The 22,759-nt window shown below is 42.6% G+C and overlaps 1 protein-coding gene across 3 annotated transcripts in view; it reads left to right on the top strand.

Moving 5' to 3' along the window:
* SHROOM4 (shroom family member 4) overlaps positions 1-22,759 on the top strand; it is a 1,399,869-nt gene that overhangs the window by 1,297,189 nt on the left and 79,921 nt on the right. For all 3 annotated transcript variants that reach the window (XM_044057534.1, XM_044057535.1, XM_044057537.1), the window contains one exon: positions 50-775. In XM_044057534.1, the coding sequence (XP_043913469.1) occupies positions 50-775 (726 nt within the window). The remainder of the gene's footprint in view (positions 1-49; positions 776-22,759) is intronic.

The raw sequence follows: 22,759 nt of genomic DNA, 5'->3' as shown, positions 1-22,759 counted from the left end.
GATGTATTGAGTATTACCTTTTACAGAAATTCTTTTTATTTTCCCACAGTGACATGGCACATTACAAGATGAGTTTCCCAGCAGGCACCTCAATGCGGCAGTGCTGTGAACCTTTTGAAAAGAAGTGGACTCATCACAGAACGCGCTCAGCAGCTGACCCATCTTTTGAGTGGAGCAGGCCTTGTAGGACTGATGGGGAAGTTCATGATGACTCCATGATAAACATGGTTCAGCCCCCACTACGAGGTAGGGCCTTTTCTGAGAGCAATCTGGGTTGTGCTGTACAGAAGTTCAGAAGTCAAGATGAGAGAAAGCCTGTATTGGCTAAGGTAGAGGAAAACAGGACTGTGCAGTTGCCTGCAGGGAAAAAAAAAGGTCCACCTCCACCTAGACCTCCACCTCCAAACTGGGAAAAGTATCGAGCGCGACAAGGATCACAACACAACTTGAATACAGTGGGCTGTTCCAGCTCTGCAGCAGCATTTCAGACATGTGAAGGACACACTGATGCTCCTCGGTGGGTTGACCACTGTACATCAGATGTGGAGGTTGTCAAGCAGCGGTCACAGAGCCTTCCTATTTCAAAACCAAGTGAAAGTCATGTCAGGCATGCTGAAGAAATGTGCTGCCGTTCAGCTTGCTCATGTCCACGGTTGTGCGAAGTTCACTCTTCTGAGTGTTTACATTTGGAAATGCCTTCAGTTTCACACAAATGTTGCAATTCAGGAAGGATACTTGAGCAATGTCTGCCAATGGAGACTGATTTTACTGCAAGGTAAACATTTGTCAGTTTTATTTATTAGTCTGTTTTCTGTAGTGTATAATTTTACCGTTACAGAAAAATGGAAACTAAAAAGTAGTGCAGAATGCAGTTTAGTTTTAACCCTTAACATGTTTGAGCTGTGGAATATCACACATCTAGCAGCCTGCGCACAAACTTAAATTCCAGAGCATTGACTGAAAAATGAAGTTAAAAAGCTGCCAAACAAATATAAACATCTTGTGTACAGTAAATGAAACGAGTTACAAACAGCAATGCTGTTGGTACAGTCTTCTTTACAATAATAGTAACTGTATTTAAATCCCTTGTATCAACTCTATATCAAATGTTCATAAACCCAGATTTGTACTTTTCCTTTAAACAAGTTTTCATATTTGGAAGCTGTAAGCCTACATATATGGTACAAGAGCACTTTTGCTTATCCAAATTTGAGTTTTCACATGACAACAAGAAATTATTTTTGTGTTTATTGAGATTTACAGAAATATTATATTACATTATTACCTACAGTGCAAATATCAATGACAGTTTTCTTCAACATCAGTTAAGATCTGTTGTGATGTAATAAAATAATTTCCAAGTCACTTAGTTTTAGAAATAGTAATGTACATACAGAACCATTGGTTTTCATCTTCTTCTTCTTCTTTCGGCTGTTCCCGTTAGGGGTCGCCACAGCAGATCAACTTTTTCCATTTTTTCCTGTCCTCTGCATCTTGCTCTGTCACACCAACCCACCTGCATGTCCTCTCTCACCACATCCATAAACCTTATCTTAGGGCTTCCTCTTTTCCTGTTACCTGACAGCTTCATCCTTAGCATCTTTTTCCCAATATACTCTGGATCCCTCCTCAGCATGTCAAACCAACGTAATCTTGCTTCTCTGGCTTTGTCTCCAAACCTTCCAACCTGGGCTGACCCTCTAATATACTTATTCCTAATCCTGTCCACCCTTGTCACACCCAGTGCAAATCTTAACATCTTCAACTCTGCCACGTCAAGCTCTGACTCCTGCCTTTTTGTCATTGCCACTGTCTCCAACCCATATAACATAGCTGGTCTCACTACCCTCTTGTAGACCTTCCCCTTCACTCTTACTGGTACTCGTCTGTCACAAATCATTCCTGACACTCTTCTCCACTGACTCCATCCTGCCCATACTCTCTTCTTCACCTCTCTTCCACACTCACCATTACTCTGAACTGTTGATCCCAAGTACTTAAACTCATTCACCTTCGCCACCTGTACTCCCTGCATCCTCACCATTCCTCTATCCTCCCTCTCATTCACACACATATATTCTGTCTTAGTCCTGCTGACCTTCATTCCTCTTCTCTCTAGAGCATATCTCCATCTCTCCAGGGTCTCCTCCACCTGTTCCTTACTCTCATTACAGATCACAATGTCATCTGCAAACATCATAGTCCACGGGGACTCCTGTCTGATCTCATCTGTCAACCTGTCCATCACCATTGCAAATAAGAAAGGGCTCAGAGCTGATACTTGATGTAATCCCACCTCCACCTTAAACGCATCTGTCACTCCCACTGCAGACCTCACCGCTGTCACACTACCCTCGTGCATATCCTGTACCACTCTTACATACTTCTCTGACACTCCCGACTTCCTCATACAATACCACAACTCCTCTCTAGGCACCCTGTCATATGCTTTCTCCAAATCCACAAAGACAGAATGCAACTCCTTCTGACCTTCTCTGTACTTCTCCATCAACACTCTCAGAGCAAACATTGCATCTGTAGTGCTCTTTCCTGGCATGAAACCATACTGCTGATCACTAATAATCACCTCCCTTCTTAACCTAGCTTCCACTACTCTTTCCCATAACTTCATGCTGTGACTGATCAGTTTAATCCCTCTGTAGTTACTACAGCTCTGCACATCACCCTTATTCTTAAAAATTTGCACCAAAACACTTTTTCTCCATTCCTCAGGCATCCTCTCACTTTCCAAGATTTCATTAAACAATCTAGTTAAAAACTCCACTGACATTTCACTTAAACACCTCCATGCTTCCACAGGTATGTCATCGGGACCAACAGCCTTTTCGTTCTTCATCCTCTTCATAGCTATCCTTACTTCCTACTTGCTAATCCACTGCACTTCATGATTCACTGTCCGCACATCATCCAACCTTCTCTTCCTCTCATTCTCTTCATTCATCAACCCCTCAAAGTACTTTTTCCATCTGCTCAACACACACTCCTTGCTTGTGAGTAGGTTTCCCTCATTATCCTTTATCACCCTTACCTGCTGCACATCTTTACTAGCTTGGTCCCTCTGTCTAGCCAATCTGTACAGGTCCTTTTCTCCCTCCTTAGCGTTCAACCTTTTATACAACTCTTCATACGCCTTATCCTTAGCCTTCGCCACCTCTCTCTTTGCCATGTACCTCATCTCTTTATACTCTTGTCTACTTTCTTCATCTCTTTGACAAATCCCACTTCTTCTTTGCCAACCTCTTTCTCTGTATACTTTTCTGTACTTCTTCATTCCACCACCAGGTCTCCTTGTCCTCCTTCCTCTTTCCAGATGTCACACCAAGCACCTTTCTAGCCATCTCTCTTACTAGCTCTGCTGTAGTTACCCAGCTATTCGGTAACTCTTCACTGCCACCTAGTGCCTGTCTTAACTCTTCCCTGAACATCACCTCACAATTACCCTTTTTCAGTTTTCACCATTTGATCCTTGGTGCTGCCCTCACTCTCATCCTCCTCTTCTTGATCACCAATGTCATCCTACAAACCACCATCCTATGCTGCCTAACTACACTTTCCCCTGTCACCACTTTACAGTCTCCTATCTCCTTCAGACTGGCCCTTCTACATAAGATATAATCCACCTGTGTGCATCTTCCTCCACTCTTGTATGTCACCCTGTGCTCCTCCCTCTTGTTAAAATATGTATTCACCACAGCCATGTCCATCCTTTTCGCAAAATCCACTACCATCTGACCTTCTGCATTCCTTTGTTTAACACCATACCTACCCATCACTTCCTCATCCCCTCTGTTCCCTTCACCAACATGCCCATTGAAATCTGCTCCAATCACCAGTCTCTCACCCTTGGGTATAGTCATCACCACTTCATCTAACTCACTCCAAACATTTTCTTTCTCATCCATCGCACACCCAACGTTAGCAAATATCTAGCAATATCTTCAGTGCAGTGTATTACACATCAGTAGTGATAAATAATTTTTCTGTTTCCCAGTAAGAGATTTGGCATCAGCTCTATCATTTATGAAAATGTGATAGTAAATAAGAAAACATTCAGTTTTTCCCTTGAAAGTAGTATAACTCTCAACCTAAGCACTTAAAAAGCATCCTACAGTCCAGCACTTGCTCATACCTAATAGCAAGCACTAATATACCCCAACACTTGATTGCACAGCATGGCAAGGCTCATTTTTCACCCCTCACCAACCAAGAGACTAACCAGCTCACCCTACTATTCAAGCATGACCAAAGGGCAATTTCGGGTATACTCTCCAGTCCAGCTGGTGAACCTGGGTATCCTGAGGCAATGTTACAACTGCCTCATGTACACAGACAACCCTCTCCTCCTACCACAAAACATTAACATATGCGAGAGATGCAATTATATAGCTAAATTAGAGGCCAAGCTCTCTCCACCCAAGACTGGAACAGGCAGTCATGAGGAGAAGGTTAACACTTGCACCACACCTCCAGCCTCACATAGACATACTAAACCAGCACTGGCAAAAAATACACATAAATACACAAAATCATACTCTAAATAAAAACCTGCAAATACATCACAGACCTCCAAAGCAGACACCCAAAAAAACTGCACCTCCCGTCACAAACCAGGCAACACATAAAACACAAAATCAGTGTGCCGCACAATCACAGCCCTTAAGGCGAAATAACATAACTAACACACTAGTAATAGGTGACTCTGTAGTCAGGCACACTGATGTCCCACTCACTAGGATGGACAAGGAGAAGGTTACTGTTAGCTGCCTGGCAGGAGCCAGAATCTGCCACATAACACAAGCACTCGGGTCACTCCAGAACAAGTACAAATATGACTCTGTCATTGTTCATGTTGGTGTGAATGACCTGAGACGTACCTCCCTGGACTACATGAAAAGAGACATGGAAGAGCTCTCTGATTATGTAGCCCAGGCGGGTATGACCCTGACCCTGAGTAGTATCCTGCCCTCACCAAGAATGATACCGCAGTATAAAGAAAAAATTATCAATTTCAACAATTGGCTAAGCTTCTGGTGTCATTCAAAGGGGGTCCAGTGTCTGTCAGCCTGGGACAACATGCTCGACAAGCCTCATTGCTTCGCAAGAGACGGCTTGCACCTGTCACCCCTAGGCTTTTGAATACTGGCCAAGGCTCTTGCTGCCCCCATAGTGCCTTTTTTAGTCAAGGCTCAAAAGTCAAACCCACCTCCGTAAACAGCACAAATAAAAAAATGAGGGTTATGCTACTACAGGAGTTTAAATCTCAAAATGCATGCGCTCGAAGCACTCCTCAGTATGGAGAATGTCGACATCTGTGCAGTAACTGAAACCTGGTTCAAGGCTCCACAGAGCACCCCAGCACTACCGGGCTACAACTCATACCACACATTTCGGCCACAGAACATGGTCCGAAACACAAAAGGAGGGGGGTGTATCCATATTCATCAAGGATACCTACACCTCCGGGTTAGTGGCGCAGCATGATACCTCAGAGGTCATCCATGTGCAACTAACATCAGGCAAGTCTGCAATGCAAATTGTGGCCTGCTACAGGTCACCCTCCTTGACCCAAAACCACCACTCCGCCTTTCTGGAGCCACTGGAAAACATGAAGATCCTACTGAACACCCTGATATTGGGCGATTTCAATTACCCTACTGTTAACTGGGAAAACTACTCGAATACAAACTCCCAGGTCCAGCGCTTCCTGGAATTTATCAACTCAAATGCCCTGGATCAGCTGGTAAACTCCCCTACCAGAGGTGAAAACATATTGGACCCTGGTCATCACCAACATGGGCGACAGGTGTTCCACACCAGAGGTCAACCTGTCACTGGTTAGATCAGACCATAAACTAATCACTCTGGATGTCCTCACCACACCACCACCTCCAACCAAGGAAACCACAGTGAAAAACTTTTCTATAGCAAACTTCACCTTACTTAAGACAGAGGTGGTAAGTTTCACAGCCCCCATGCGAAAGGATAACAGTGTCCAAGATGCAGGGACCTTTACAAATGCACTCTATGCGCACCTACAAGGATGCATTGATCGTGCCATCCCTAGCAAAACCAAGACTCACTCCCCTAAGAGAAGGAAACCAGTCTGGTGGACCCCTGCCATAAACAGGTTATACAACAGAAGGAGGAAACTAGTTCAGGAAAAAAAGCAAATCCCAAGAAGGAAAAACATCCCTGATCAGTATCAGTAAGAAACTAAGGTCCCCTCATAAAATCCTCCAAGGCAAACTTCGAAAGAAAAATAGCCAAGGATTCGAAAGATAACCACAAAGCCTTCTTTAGCTATGTCAAGAATCTAAGTGGCAACTCGCAGATATGCTCTGAGCTAGTGCAAAATAGCACAAAATATACTGAACCCACTGATATTGCCAACATCCTGGCAGATAGATTCAGTGCAAACTTCACCCCCCTCTCACCCCCAAAAGGGCCCACAACAATAACGGAAAAGTGTAGTGTCCTGGAAATCACAGACGCACAGGTGAAAACAACCCTTTCAAAAGCCAAAAAGCACTGCGTCAGTGGGGCCAGATGGTATCCCAGGCTGCGTCTTGCACGAACTACAGAACAAACTACCCCCCCCCCACCTAAACACACTGTTCAACCTCAGCCTCTCCACAGTCTACGTGTCCATAGAATGGCGCCCAGCAACAGTTATTCTGCTCAACAAAGAAGGGGCGACAACTGACTCTGGTAACTATCGACCCATAAGCCTGGCTAGCCTGGTCTGCAAGGCTATGGAGCGCATCATCATGGAACTTATTAACAAAGACATTGGGAACCTCCAAACACTTGACTTGAACCAGTTCGGCTTTATTAAGGGCAGATCATGCCTACTAAACCTGGTTAACTTCTTCAAGACAGTCACCAAGGCCATAGATGAGGGGAAGGTAGTTCACACAGCCTACCTTGACCTTGCCAAGGCTTTTGACACCATTCCCCACTCAGGAATTATAGAAAAACTCACCAGCCTGAACATAAACCCCTATGTCACGAGATGGGTTGCCAACTGGCTTACAGACAGAATTCACACGGTAAGAATAGTGGGCTCCAGGTCCGACTCTAAACCAGTCACAAGTGGTGTCCCACAAGGCTCGGTCCTGGGACCCCTACTGTTCGGCCATATACTTCTCAGAAGTACAGGCAAACACAGGAGGACTATGGCTAACCAAGTTCGCCGATGACTGCAAACTGGGAGCCATAATTGATTCTCCAGCTGACATGGACATTCTCCAAAAGGGCCTTACTGAGACGGACACCTGGTGTCAAAGTCATGGTCTCAAGCTAAATGCCAAAAAATGCATAGTCATCCTGTTTAGGAAAAACAAAACACCCATGAATTACCACGTAGGTGGCAGCCCCCCTTAATACAGAAGAGGTAATATGAGATCTGGGTACCCAGATAGATGGTAATCTCTCCTTTGACAATCATATTGCCAAAGTAGTTAGGAAATCCTTCTATGTAACCCATCTAATTACTAAAGGGTTCACATCTAGAAATAAAGAGGTTATAGTGCCCCTCTACTCGTTACTCATCAGACCCATCATAGAGTACAATGCCCCATTTGGGATGTACCTCACAAGACACTTCCAACAGCTGGAAAAGACCACAAAAGTACCTCACCAAGAGGATTACTGGCCTCAACCATATGTCCTATGCAGCCCGACTGGAAAAACTCCAGCTGTACTCAGTCGCATATCGCTTACTCAGAGGTGATCTCTGCCTGACTTACAAAGCCATGTCCAACTCAGAATTGATGGACATGCTCCACCTAAAGAAATCCAAGTCACTGCGAGCCACTCGCTCTAGTGAGCTAAACCTCGCCACAACAATAAATAGAACATGCTGGAGGGATAGATTCCTGTCACAGAGACTCCCCATGCTTTGGAACAAAATTCCGAACTACATTAGGCAGAGCCCCTCACTAACACTCTTCAAGAGAAACCTCGATGAGTGGATCAGTAACAGAAAATACACCCCTGGGTTCACTTCATTGGCTGTTCTTGACAGAGGCTCAGTTAATTAATTAATGGGGTGGCGAAAGCTGACACACTCTGGCTAGGCTTATAAATGTCCTCAGGCAGATAGCCTAGTACCTACCTATCGACCTAAGAACAGTGATTAGTACCTCCACTGTAGGCCATCTTCAGTTAATCTGTGTATTTTTTTATATTTTTGTGGTCCATTCACACCTCATTTTTACTAGCCCAGCCCCCAGTGCTCCACATCCACTCCAGGACTACCAGCTATTCTCCTACCCTCTGGATCTACTGTAGTATTGTTGGGGCTAGTTATGGATCCTAATGGTCTCCTGGGGCTTGTCTCATGTGTCCTCATGTCCACATTTTTTTTGTTGTGGTTTTGTTTTATTCCCTGCACATTCTCCTTTCCCTGTCCCTCATGCTCGATTGCATCCAAGGGCAACTCCCGTTTTTGGACCACTCCTCCCTTTAGGGAGTGTATAAACAAGTGCCCTTTAACCCACGCCTTCTTTGCTGCTCCGTCAGTCAGACAAACCTTAATGAAATCCAGGTCAGCTGGGACATAGTCAGTGCTTTATCTCTTTATGCCACCGGAGCAGTTAGATTAATAATATTGGTGTCCTTTTGTTATTTACATCTTGACACTTTAAATGCTGCCTATTATTTATTGGCCAGCCGTTCAGCTAAGGAAGCCAACCATAAAAAAGTCATGATGCATAAAAGAACTGTGGGTATTAAAGTAGAAGTATTCAGAAAAAGTGCTACAGGTATGAATGAGTAAGCACACTTCACAGCCTTTTCTTTGTTGATTACTTATATTACCTCCACCTCTTCTAGCAGGCTGCAGAGGAAGTAATACGCTTTGGTGGTGAAGCATGGTTATCAGTCAGAAATTAAGATGTTCATGAAAACAGGAAATATGGAATTACTTGCTGTGATACATCAATGACTCTAATTTGGGTATAGTTTATGCTTTTGCTTGAGAAAGGGAGTGGAGGACATCAGACACCACATTTGTTAAAAATCAGTGGGTTCAAGTTATAACATACTTGTACTGCTGTCACAAAGATGTGCTGGCAGGGATATATTACTGATTCACAAGAAACTTTACCAATGAAAAGTACGAGGGAAGTTTGTAAACAGCATGTTCATGTGGCATTTGACCTGTCTGGAGAAGGAGGTAAGGCAGGCTGCTTGAGAGATGGTTGCATTTCATTGTCTACCTGGTTTCCATACATTTTTTCCTTAGTATTTTTAGTTATTCTTTCCAAAGCAGACTTTAAGTGGAAGCTCAATATCAGATTATTGGACCTGAAAGAAGGGGTGACAGACCAGAGGTCGAGAGCACTTAATTGCATCTGGATGTGGGAAAAAAAAGGTGACTACTTTGGGAGGGAAGTACAGTTGCGGCTAAATAATAAAAGTATACAAGAGTTATTGTTGGCATAGAACAAGACTACATGGCTTGTTGAGTTTTGTCATTATTCATGCTTCGCTTGTATTTTTATCACATTTTGCTTTGGCATACAAATGGATAAAATCTAACAAGCTTTTAAAAATGTGCTGCAGAAAGGTACTTGGTGCAGGAAAAATTTTCAGATTACAACAAATATGCACCATATTAAATTTGCCATGCTTAAAAGAAAGTAGAGTTTTACAAAATGTTTTTTGTAAATACCTTATGTTTAGTCCTTTTATTGTCCTGGGGAATAGAAGTGCTGGACTCACATCTGCAAAATATTGAAGACATCTCTGCTTCATAGTGAAGCTGCAGCAATGGTGGCGGGCTGTACCTGGCAGGTTAAGGTGCATCACCAACATTGGTTCCTTGTCATACCTGTTGTTCAGAGAAGTATTCCACAGCATGTTAAATATTGGATTCTTGCACCATAGCACATCTGTAAACATTTTGACTTCTTAGTTTGACCTCTGGACGTCCTCTAGTAAACAGGTCAGTAGTTGGTAGACAGCCTATCGCTGAGTATGTTACCTCTGACCTAATCTTATCCTTTTCCCACACCTTTATCCAGACCCTAGATTTGGCAGAAACACTGGCTTCCACAGCATGTGTGCAGCCTTCCTTTTTTGCTTTATTTTTCTTTTAAAATCTGTTTTTTTAATGTATTAAAAAATAAATAGTTTAACAGTATTCAGATTTGTACTGCATATATAAAAGAATAGAAAGCAGTATGTAAATTTTGAGTTTACATTATGATTACTTGCAGTTAGGGGAGTGTTGCTGTCAACTTATGTTTGTCGTCATCTTACTGTACTGTAACTATATAATGCAATCAAGGAAGCCATCTATTCAGATATTTGTGTCTTCGTCACCAAGCAAATTTCTGTATCTGAAACCAAAGGTTATCTTCCTGATTCTGTTATATTCATTAATTTTTAGGTTTCCAGTTTCTGTTAATTACCTTCTTGGTTACTAACATTAAGAGCGTCTGCAATGGTCTGTTTTTCCTTGTATAGCTACAAGATCATAGCCCAATCAGAGCAGTGCTGGAGTGAGATGGTCTCTCTGGGGTAAAAACGTTAGAAAAACTTGGATTTCATGCTTAAATCATTCTCTTACTTGCCAAAAACACGATGCGGCATGCTTTTATTTCTTCCCTCCAACATGTCCAGCAGGTTGTTTCAGAAGCAAAGAGCATGCAGCCTAACCTATATGAAGTATAAAAAAATTGCGCATATATTATCAGGCAAAGATGTGGTATTTGCTTGCATGTCTAGATAAACTATATATCTGATTCTGCATGTTTATTGATATACCTCTGTCTAATTTTGTTAGCTCAGCCACTTCTCATTTTAGCAGTTGCAGCTTCTTTGCCCAAGAGCCTCTCTTCTAGCTAAGCAGTTTTCATATGAAGAATTACCATGTCTTCTCTGATAAACTGAACCAGCAGTAGCCATTTTTTGATTCTACTAGAATCAGTTGTCTGCTCACATTTACTAATCAGTGTTGCATAATTTGATCTATTTGCATTCCGAAAACCAAGCTACTGCCTTCCTTGCTGCCACTCCAAGACATCCCCTTTTACTATCACCTGATTCCATTACATCAAAGATTTTTTAGAATTATAAATGTCTTCAACTTCTAATCCCCCGTACACCCCACTTGTAATAATCATTTGGGAAAATATCACCTAGCCACTCTTGCAGGAGTTCATGCTTCAAAAAAACATTCTTTATAAATCTAAAAGGTTTCCCAATGAATCCACTTGCCTTCCAGTTGTGTACTTCTGTTCTTTTGCTTGTCAGATATATAATTCTGGTCTGAATTTAAGGTGTCTTTTTTAGATCACCCCTCTAGTTTTGTTAAGCCACTTCTCACACTTACTATTTAAAATGTTTTTTAACATTTAAAAAGCTACCTTTTCCTTCCATACTTTAAATACTGTACTATATAAAGATACTGAAAAGGAACAGATTCTGTGTTAGTTCTTGTGGTGGCCCATGCATAATCATCCTTTTTATCTGAGTATTTTGTGTTTACAGTGTCCCTTTGCGCATCAGTACCTGTCCAGTATTTTAAACATAATTAATAATTGATTCTTCAGGTACCCATATGAATTCCACTTCTGTACATTAGTTGGTACTGTCCTTTAATGGCTGCAGCCCTTTTGTCCTGTTTTTGCAATTTTCTTCCACTTGCCATTACAATTTTCAGACTACAGGTTTATATCTATCTTTGCAGGTACGTCATCCACTCTGGTATATACCCCTTTGTCTCTAGAATGGTTAGTAAGTAGTGTAGAACTGAGTGTCTCCCTTATGGCCAGTGGTATAGCATTAGCTAGTGTGTCTTTCATCCATGTGTTTTTGCTGTGAGTCTGGAATATATATTAGTCCAGGCAGTTTGAGGTTTTGTGGATACCCTACATTTCTGCACTTTTGGCTATTGGAGGTGTTCCTAAACCTCCAAGTATCTTCCTTCTCTTATTTCCTAGTTTTGGATATCCTGGTAGTTTTCAGATTTTCATTTTCTCACTTTTGTTCTTTACCTTGTCTCCATGCACCACATGTCGTAGATCACCCTCACCCCCACACACACACACACACACACACACACACACAAAACTTTGTCCTCGCTTTCTAATCAGAAATGTGGCACTCAGTAGTGTTTCACTATTTACACAAATGTACCCAACACCTGCTCATTTATAGTGGTTTTCATTATGAAAATGTAAACGTCTCACACTTCACTGGTTTCTCTAGCTGGGGAGATGCAGCACATTATCCATCATATTACCAAAATTATTCTCAGATGCTTTCTTTCTACTGTTTTGCTGAAATTTTCTCCTTCCATTCACCACGTTGTGTACTATTAAATCCGTTACTGAATTTCTGTTTTCGTGCTCAGGTAACAGCTGATGTAACAAATGAAAAGACCCTATTAATCTTCTAGGACAAACTGAACTTCCCTTAACCTCCCTTTTCAAATTCTGATAAGAGATTGTATACAGAGGTAGAGTATTGCAATTAAATCTGCTTGATGCACATCTTTCCTGCAGGTAAACTGCACACAGATTCATATAATATGCTTACTGAATAATAAATAATAACTTTTCAAAATTAAATGTACTCAAAGTTCCTGCAAGCACATTCTGTGACTGTTTTACCCGTGTGAACATTAGTGTCTGCTAAGGCAGTTTGACGTTGATTGTTATGAGTCCATGCTGTTCTTGTTTTACTGTGGTGCAAAAGTGTGGAGTTTGCACCAATTTTTCCAAAGTGTTGCCATTTTATTTTCTTTATCATCACTAGCTGTTTCCAGTGGTACGTGGATGGGGTGTATCCCTCACTCTGACTTCTTATACCGGGAAGAATCCCATTCAATTTAGCAGTACAGTGTCTAGCTCAAACATATTTTTGCCATTTTTAAATTCCTCTCCTTTCAACAGAGGAATTGGGTAATACAGAGCAGAATGATAAACACAGAAACATAAGTTTATTGGGAATGAGAACTACATTAAAAATGCTTTACTTATGTGCCTTCTTGTGACCTTTGAAGTTGCTAGGCAGTTTTGAATCTCTGCTCCAGGTGATTCCTGCGTTCATTAAAACTGCTTACTAGATTTCGAATGCTTCTAATTGGGCCCTCTCCAGGTAGATTTGATTAATTTGTGTAGAATTCCCTGGCAAGTGTCATCACTGTCTTTTTCATTTTTAAGTTTTAGTTTGTTAAAATATTTACTTAATGTTCCGTATCAGTGGGCTACTGTCTTGGAGTTTGTTGGAGTCTGATTTAGATTCACATCAATCTTGTTAACCTAAATACTTTCTGCTTGTGTTGGTCATTGGATCCTTTTGAGTCCAGATCAGATTATTTTTCCCATTCGTTTTACTTGATTTATTTTATGTTTTTATTTTTACTGTACTCATTTTAAGTTTATAGTTTTGATGCGTTTGTCATGTATTTGAAATTGTTTTGCTGTTTGTAATGGCTTTTGTTTACAATGCCTTAAGCACAGGGGGTGGTTGAAAAGGGTCAGTGGGTCAGCCTACTTATCTAGTTAATAATAAAACAAAACCTACTAGTCATAGCTTGGCAAATATTGATCTAAAACCCTGAATTTAGAAGTTAGCTTATCCATTTTCTGACACGTCTGTTGTCTCCCTTACCTTGTCTTTTGCAAGATCACTTCCGACTCTGGAACAGGCATATCTCCAGTCCCGTGCTGCTCAGATAATCATTTATACCTGAACAGTGTTTTTATTTAGTTTGCACATTTTTTTTGCATCTAAAGTATTCTTCATGACTTTTGATGCCTCTAGTTAATAACCTGCACCCCAGTGCACACGTCACCAAGTAACTTATTTATTTCATACACCTATAGGGTCTTAACCACTGAGCTGTGAATGTTGGGTCTTGGTACACACACTGAAGGTAATTGCTGTGGCTGCAATCCAAGCTAGTCAGCTACTCGTACAGAGGGTTGTACTCCTAAACTAGGAGGTCGTGTAGTGATGGCACCCATCTGTTGCTTTCTGTATCACGTGCACAAGTTTGCATTTCAACTCAAGGAAAAGGAGTCAGTGTTTTCAGTGCAGATCTCCAGCTCCCACTGTTGTAAGAGGTTAGCATAGCTTTCTTCTCCCATACTAGCTGGCTTCTCACTGTTAAATGTTTTCCTGAATCTAGGATTTTGACATTGCACAAAAGAAGTGTAATTGCTGTGCCGGTGGGGTGGCTGCCATCTGTTTATTTCAGAAGAACTCGTTTGAGCATTTTTTGCTCTACCTTCATGCTGATGCTGTCTGCCAGGTAGGATCCTTCATCAGATAGTTAACCCACTACCTGCATCCCCACCACCATTATGCACAGCTTGTGCTGCTTCAGTCATCTCGTGCAAGTTCTATGTCATCCCACCACACAAAAGGAGCTTCTTGTTGCACTAAGTACTCTGTGCTTCTCCCATCCTTCACAATCAGAAGTATTCTGACAGCATCAAAGATGAATTGTCTGGCCCTTTAGGTGGGGAGTATCTTTTCTCCATTGTTGCCAATATGACCCAAGTCATGTAACGTCCTTTTTCAAACTTGAAAACTGAATGTATGTCACGGGGTGTGTCGCTCGTTTGTCTCTAACACACATAACAAGACGGCTGGGGATTTCATTTAGATGCTTTAATACATAGAAACACATCAGGATGGACAACAGCATCATTACATACGAAGAAACTAGTTAACAGACAGACCTTACATACATACATACATGCTTGCTTGTCAACAGCTAACTACAAAATGGCAGTCAGGCTCGCACGTGTTCAGTATTTATACACTTGTGCAAGCCCTTCTTAACGGTACATACACACACATTGATCTACAGGGTGTTTAGAGATTTGGCTAATAGCACTAGCAACTTAATGCTAGGCTTTTTTTGTTTTATAGCCAGGTAAGAAGGCTATCACTCATGTGGTTAATTTTCAGCCGCAATGTTGGCCAAAAATAAATAAGGGTTATATATTGATTATACAAAGTATATAATAAATAATATCAAGAATCACATGTCATATTACTTAATTCCATCTAGTGAGAACAAGTAGAACTCATATGTACCATTTTTAATGATTTATGAAATTGATTTAAAAATGTTCACATCTTGCCCTTGGTTGTAACGTAGCTATGAGCCCTGTTCAGGTGGGAGCATTTTTAAACTTGTTGCAAAGTTTTTCCAATGTGTGAATGCCTGCTAGGGAGAGATTTTTGCAGTGGCTAGGCTTATCGCTTATTAGAAGTAAATGGAGAAAGGTGAAAGTTGAGAGATAGTCTCCAAGGCCAGAGTATATTAGATGAGAAGGCATCACCAATGCTAGCCATCAGTAGCAGAGTTAGGGTGGAGTTAAGGGGGCAGCCATCCCAGGTGCAAAGTGTCAGGCAGTGCAACTGGTAGATATTGATTAGTGGCAGTGCAGTAGTGGTATTCAAATGCGGTATCGTATTTGCAGTCAGGGCTGAAGCACTATGGCTTCAGCACTCCATGTGTGTTGAAAACAAATGTAGCAAGGCACAAGTAGCAAGTGATTTGCTACAATTGCTAAAAGTAAAAAAAGATTTTTATATATATATATATGAAGAGGGAGCACCAGACTGGGAAGCTGCACTGGGTGCCAGAACAGCTAGCTACAGCTCTGCAGGGTGTAATAGTTGAGGAGGAGTCACTAAGCCAGAGAATAATATTCAAGAAGGAGAAGTTTATATGAAAACGTACCTTGTAACAGAGCAATTTTCTTTTTGAGAATAGGCTCATAGATTCATAGTTTATTACTAAGCTAGTGATAACACTCAGTTTATGGGGGTATAACTTGGGCAAAAATGGTTGTGCATTTACTTGCTGCTTCTTTACAATGGGGGCATTGGTGGCAGACCAGGGGTAAATTTACAGTTCCCATTTGCAGTGATCCAAGTTGTGGTTCAGTAAGTTTGGGGAGAAACTTTGCTTTCCTATTTATGTTGCAGATGAGGTGTGGCTCCTTAGGACCAGGTGTTTCTGGTACTGTTTGTTTTACAGATGTGCAGTAGGTCCATAAGGGCTGGATTAGAGAATCTGTTGCCTGTTAGCAGTCTATAGGAAACCAGGTAGAAAGATCCAAGTAGATCATGTTTTCTATACTATGTTATTTTTGTGTGAAACTTCTGTAGCCGTTCCAGTTGCATATGCCTGGTCGGGTACATACAGAGGGGCATTATACTCAGTGACTGGGGTAATGAGGACAGAATACAGTGGAACCGACAACAGTTTTTAATCTGTGTGAGGCCTTCTTGGAGGTTGTTTGTGTCTCTGGCAGATGTCCTTCATGGATGCATCTGCAGTCATAACAACTGGGTTGTCCTGTCGTCAGGCAGCCCTTCAGTCGGCCGGATTCCAAAGTCCGGGTCCGGCTTCGGCTGATGTCGCACTCCACCCGACGTCATCTCTGTTGGTCTTCGGGTATAAAAGCATCAGCCGACACCATTTTCCTCAGTCTTTCTTGCCGCGTGGCGCCCGAAGCAGAAGCTGTTCGCAAGTGCCGGTCGGTCGGATCCAGAGATTACTTCTACCGAATACTACTTCGAAGACTTCTAAAGCTAAGTACCCCGTTGGGGACTCTTTCTTGCCTCAGCCGATGTCAGAAAAAGTTAACAATTGTTTAACCTGTGGGAAACAAATACCTCATAAAGATTTCCACTCTTACTGTCTGCCTTGTTTAGGCCCAGCCCACGACGTAGCAGCCTGTTCGGCCTGTGCTTCCTTCAACCGACGAACGCTTAGGCGTCGGTCGGAGTTTGCAGAACAGTTTTTCGGTTCTGATTTTGCGTACATTATGCTGTCGGATCCTCCGACTACCCAATCTACCAAAAAACGCAAAGATAAAGACCGACACTCGCGGTCCGCGGTTTCGGCCGAAACCATGGTTAAGCAAACCGCGAGTGTCTCGGTTTCGGCCGAAACCGAGAAAACTGATCTAAGTACAGCTGAACCTATTCCTACAACTGTGGCCCCTGCTACAACTCTTGAATCGACCTCAGAAATTTTACCCACTACGGTGGTTGACTTATCAGACACCATCCCCTTGGATGTCTCTACCCCAGCACGTGGTGCTGCTAGGCCTCCAGCAGCCATGTCCATTAAGGCCTTCGCCAGGGCTAAAGCAGCCAAGACTACTAAAACAGTGCCTGTTAAACCCCGCACATCCAGGCCCTCTTCTAGTTCCCAAATGCTTACTTTGGCAGAAGATTTAATTTCTTTAATCAGAGGATCTCAATCTCACCCAGATAGGGCCTCTCAGCCCCCAGAGAAGAGACCTAGGGCAGAGCCCCCTGAGCCAGTGTCCTCTGATGAATCTGCTGATGAATCAGACATAACTGACCAGCCAGAGGCTCCCTTCTCCAATTTTGAAGATTCTGATGCTGAAGAATCCATTCCAGCTGCTTCCCCACCAGAAGAATTCTCCTTTGGGAAACCTTGCATGCCATGCGAGAACAGTTCCAATGGCAGCAACAGGATTTTTCAGACTCCAGAAAAAACTTAGGACCTTTCTGCACCTCCCACAGCACAGGCCCTTAGCTATACCTCCTGTTCTCTCTGTGGTGGATGATGCTTTCAATGATGTTTGCTCTGCTCCAGATTCTTTACCCCCAGCCCCTGCCAAACCAGACAGATTTTACAGGGTGCCAGATACTCATCACCACCTTTACAAGGCCCCACTTGCAGACCCAGAAACTATATCCCAGGGTCCCAAGGCAGTAGCCGACCATAGCTAAAAACCCTATTCCTTCTGAAAGGGAAGCAAGGTCATTAGACAGATGGGGTAAAAAGGTCTACACTTCAGCTACTCTCTCAGCTAGAGCTTTAAACTGTCAGTTTCACATGATACAATACCAAGAGTTTATGCTTGATCAGTTAACTAAAACCTAACCACTGATGAATCTCTTGATAAGAAATATGTATTAGAGATGGTAAATAACATACAACAGGTTAGCAACCATTCCTTAAAATGTGGCTATGATGCACTGGAGGCTTCATTTAGATCAGCCATGACAGGCACAGTGATAAGAAGGCATGCATGGCTAAAGGAACAAGCTTTACCGGATCATGTTAAAGCTAAGCTGCTAGATGCTCCTATGGACAAGACAAGTTTGTTTGGTACACCTGCCCAGCAGGTTATGAAGAAAATGGAAGAAAAGGCAAAATCTGTTCAAACTGTTAAAGATTTCTTGCAGGTTCAACCCCCAAGGTTTAGCAGGAACTGGCCTGCCAAAATTGGTCCTTTCCTGACTCCACAAAATTTCAAAGGGGCAGGAATAGACGTTCCAGAGGCAGAAACCAATCAAGAGGAGGTGCCTACAGAGGACGACAGTGGCAAGGTAACAACAGAGGCACAGACACAGCCACTGCCACTACATCAGCACAACCACAGTGACTTAACCCTAAATCCGCCTACCAGGGAACAAATAGCAGCTCCTCTAGGCGGAAAGTTAACCTTATTTTCAAGGAACTGGCACTGCATAACAAAAGACAAGTGGATTTTACAAACCATAGATCAAGGTTACCGGTTTCACTTCCACACTTTACCAGTCAAAAGAGGAATGCCAAATCTACCTCCAAATCAAAAAACAGAGGCTCTACGCCAGATAATGGAGTTAGCAAACATGAGAGCTGTGGAAAGAGTGCCAACAGCAGAGCAAGGAAAGGGGTTCTATTCCAGACTATTCCTAGTTCCAAGAAAGGAAAAAAAAGTTGGAGACCAATTCTTGACCTGTCCACCTTAAATACATACATCATTGTCCCAAAATTCAAAATGCTGACCCTACAGCAGCTTCTTCCCATGCTGGGCAAGGAGTCTTGGCTGGTAACTCTAGATCTCAAGGAGGCATACCTGCACGTCCCCATTCGACCAATCTGCAGAAGATACCTCAGATTTCTTGCAGGATCAGAGCACTATCAATTCTCAGCATTGCCCTTTGGCTTATCTACTGCACCCAGAGTATTCACAAAATGCCTGGCATCAGTAATCGCCCATTGCAGACTACAGGAAATTCAAATTTACCCATACCTGGACGACTGCCTGCTACAAGGGGACAACAAAAGCAAGCTGACAACAGATTTACAAAGGGTCATTTACTTGCTACAAGCACTGGGATACACAGTCAATTTACAAAAGTCAAGGCTGATACCATCCCAAACAAGGACATTCTTGGGCGCGGAATTGGACACAGTAAAACAAATGGCATTCCTGACTACAGAAAAACAAAAAGAACTTCCTCTTTACTTCTTGGCACTAACAAAACTGAACAAGTTAACAGCAAGAAAAGTACTGCAGGCCTTGGGCTTCATGGCATCATGCATAATCTTGGTTCCATTTGCCAGACTACATATGAGAAAACTACAGTGGTACCTAAAGAATTTATGGTCCCAACACAGACACAGTCTAGAAACAGAAATCCCACTAATTCCATGCTTAAAACAGGAGTTCCTATGGTGGGCTCAGGCATGCCAGTCAAACCCAGGCCTACCCTTTCGCAGATGTCAAGCAAGCCAGACCATCACAACAGACGCTTCAGACCTAGGATGGGGGGCCCACATGCTGGACAAATGCGTGCAAGGATTGTGGGCACAGGATCAACTTCACCTGCACATCAACCTAAAAGAAATGCTGGCAGTAAAACTGGCAATCCAAAAGTTCAAACCATTTCTCAAGGAGGGCCAGTTGATGATAAGGACAGACAACACCACAGTCATGTGGTACATCAACAAACAGGGAGGCACTCATTCATACCCCCTATGCAGGATGACCTTGGAGCTGTGGACCCTGGCACTCAGCTACAACATCCAGTTACAGGCAATATTTGTACCGGGGAAAGACAATACTCTAGCAGACATATTAAGCAGAACCACTTCGGATGCCCACGAATGGAAGCTGCACCCGGACATCTTCAAGACCATCTCAAAGAAATGGGGAATGCCACAGATAGACCTATTCGCATCACCTCTCAATCACCAGCTCAAAAAATTCTGCACAAGGACATTCCACCCACTAGCATGGAAAGTGGATTCGCTCTCCTTCAACTGGAAAGGCCTAACAGCATATGCATTCCCACCTCTTCCTTTGATACACAAGGTACTACTGAAAATCAAGGAAGAACGTCCAAGGATAATACTGATAGCTCCGAACTGGCGAAGACAACACTGGTACCCACTACTGAGGAGCATGTCTCGGAACAACATGTGGCCGATACCCCTGATGCCTTTGATGTTAACTCAGAACAACTACAGCATCATACATCCAAACCTAAAACGTTGCAACTAACTGCATGGAACATCACATAGCAGCAGCTAATCCAGAACTTTCCCAAAGAGTAAAAGACATTATTCTTGAAGCACGCAGACCTTCAACAAGAAGGAACTATGCTGGAAAATGGAAAAGGTTTGTCATTTGGAGTACAGAAAGAGGAAAAGATGTGTCAAACATAGATATGCCTAACATTCTGGAGTATCTGGCCGAACTTCTTCATTCAGGCCTGTCCTACTCTTCCATCAAGATACATGCATCAGCTATTTCAGCAGAATACAGCTTTGATCCACCTGTTTTTCGCACCCTTTGCTCAGGCAGTTCCTCAGAGGAATCAAGAATGTAAAACCTCCAAGGAAACCACCATTACCAGCTTGGGATTTGAACTTTGTGCTAGAAAAATTGACACTATCACCCTTTGAACCAGCAGCAACAGCAGACCTACAACACCTGTCATGGAAAACTGCTTTCCTACTGGCAATTACTTCAGCAAGGAGGGTTTCAGAACTACAGGCCTTAATGGCAGTGCAACCCTTCCTAATCTTCCACCAAGATAGAGTGTCCATGAGGACTAATCCTACATTTATGCCCAAGGTGGTATCCAGAGTGTCTTTAAACCAGGCAATCCACCTACCTACCTTCTTTCCCAACCCACAAAACAGAGGGAAAGAATACTGCATACCTTGGATGTACATAGACAGCTACGCTACTACTTGGACAGAACAAAAATAGCAGAAAGACTGACCAACTTTTGTAGCCTATGCAACAGGAAGGGAAGGAAAAGCTATTTCCAAACAGACAATCTCCAAATGGATAGGAAATTGCATACGATTCTGTTACTCCTTCCATGGAAAACCAATTCCACAGAACATAAGACCTCATTCTACAAGGGCAACAGCCACTACCACAGCCTTCTTACGAGGAGTGGCAACCAAAGACATTATTGAGGCGGCTACTTGGACCTCCGTGCATACATTTGCCAAGCATTATAATTTGCCTCTATATTCCAGATCCCGAGCAGGGTTTGCCACTGCTGTACTGCAAGGGATCCTAAACACACCATAATCTACTTTTATCCTCCTCCCTAGTTGGCTATGGTATTCTACCCAGTTGTTATGACTGCAGATGCATCCATGAAGGACATAGTACAGTTTTGTACCTACCATAAATGTAGATGTCCGAACTGGATAGCATCTGCAGTCAGGATTACCTCCCTCCTTCCCTCTGTGGTACTCCTAGGGTGTTTACCCTCCTAATAGCTAGCTGTTGGGGGTCTTTATGGTGTATTTGTTTGTATATATGTACATACATGCTTATTGTTGTGTTTACCTCTATCTATTTGAAAACATTGGCATCTATCCAAATTTTAGCCTGCAAGAGGGCTTCTGGCATCTGGGGCAAGAAACACTGAGGAAAATGGCGTCGGCTGATGCTTTTATACCCGAAGACCAACAGAGATGACGTCGGGTGGAGTGCGACATCAGCCGAAGCCGGACCCGGACTTTGGAATCCGGCCGACTGAAGGGCTGCCTGACGACAGGACAACCCAGTTGTCCTGACTGCAGATGCTATCCAGTTCGGACATCTACATTTATGGTAGGTACAAAACTGTACTATTCTACTACTACACATAGTTTGCAGTGGTTTGTGAATGTGGTCAGCCAGATGGCTTTGACGCTGACCATGACCGCAGAGATGTAGATCCCAAAAAAGAGAGGCCCCAGCATAGAGTCCTGGTGCATTCCACTAGTGATTGACATTTTTGTTGTGGAGGTAGACTCCTCTATCCTAACTTTTTGTCCTATCTGTGAGCCAGCTGACAATCTAATGAGTGATGTAAGGGTTTAGACCTAATGTTGTAAACTTCTCTGCAATGAATGCATGGAATATTGTGTCAGATGCTTTGGCTATGTCAAGGTAGGCAGTATGTACTGTTTTACTCTTGTCCATTTCTTTGGTCTACAGGGTTGAGTAGGCATAACCTGCCCGTGACGGAGCTAAATTGGGTTGGATCAGATGTCTGAAAGTTTCCTACGGGAAGACAAATCTACAAATTTTGATTAGTATAGTTTGAGCCTACTAAGAGATTTTTGAAGGAAGCGGGGGGAAAAGGGGGAAAAAAATCATACCTTAGTTTTGGAGTAAGAATTCCTTTAACATTTGCACGTATGGAGTGACAAGACAGGTGACACTAGTTATCTTCTGTTTGCTTTAATAAACATTTGGAGGCTCTCAAAAGAGGTGCCGTTTTTGGTCGACATAAAAAGTGTGTGATATGGTACACAGCACCACTGATTTTATTTCTTGCAGTTGTTGAACTACTTTAAGTCTAAACTTTGCTAAACCATGATTACATGCCAATAATTTAGCTTTAATCTGTCTAGAAAATTATATACAGTATTGTCTGTTTCTCTGTGCAGGAAATCTTAACATATCTTGGTATACAATAAATTGACTGGCCA

Source organism: Protopterus annectens, chromosome 15.part0 (assembly GCF_019279795.1).
Source record: "Protopterus annectens isolate FY-2018-M chromosome 15.part0, PAN1.0, whole genome shotgun sequence".
Classification (NCBI taxonomy): Eukaryota; Metazoa; Chordata; order Ceratodontiformes; family Protopteridae; genus Protopterus; species Protopterus annectens.
This window is presented reverse-complemented; position numbering and strand designations above follow the sequence as displayed.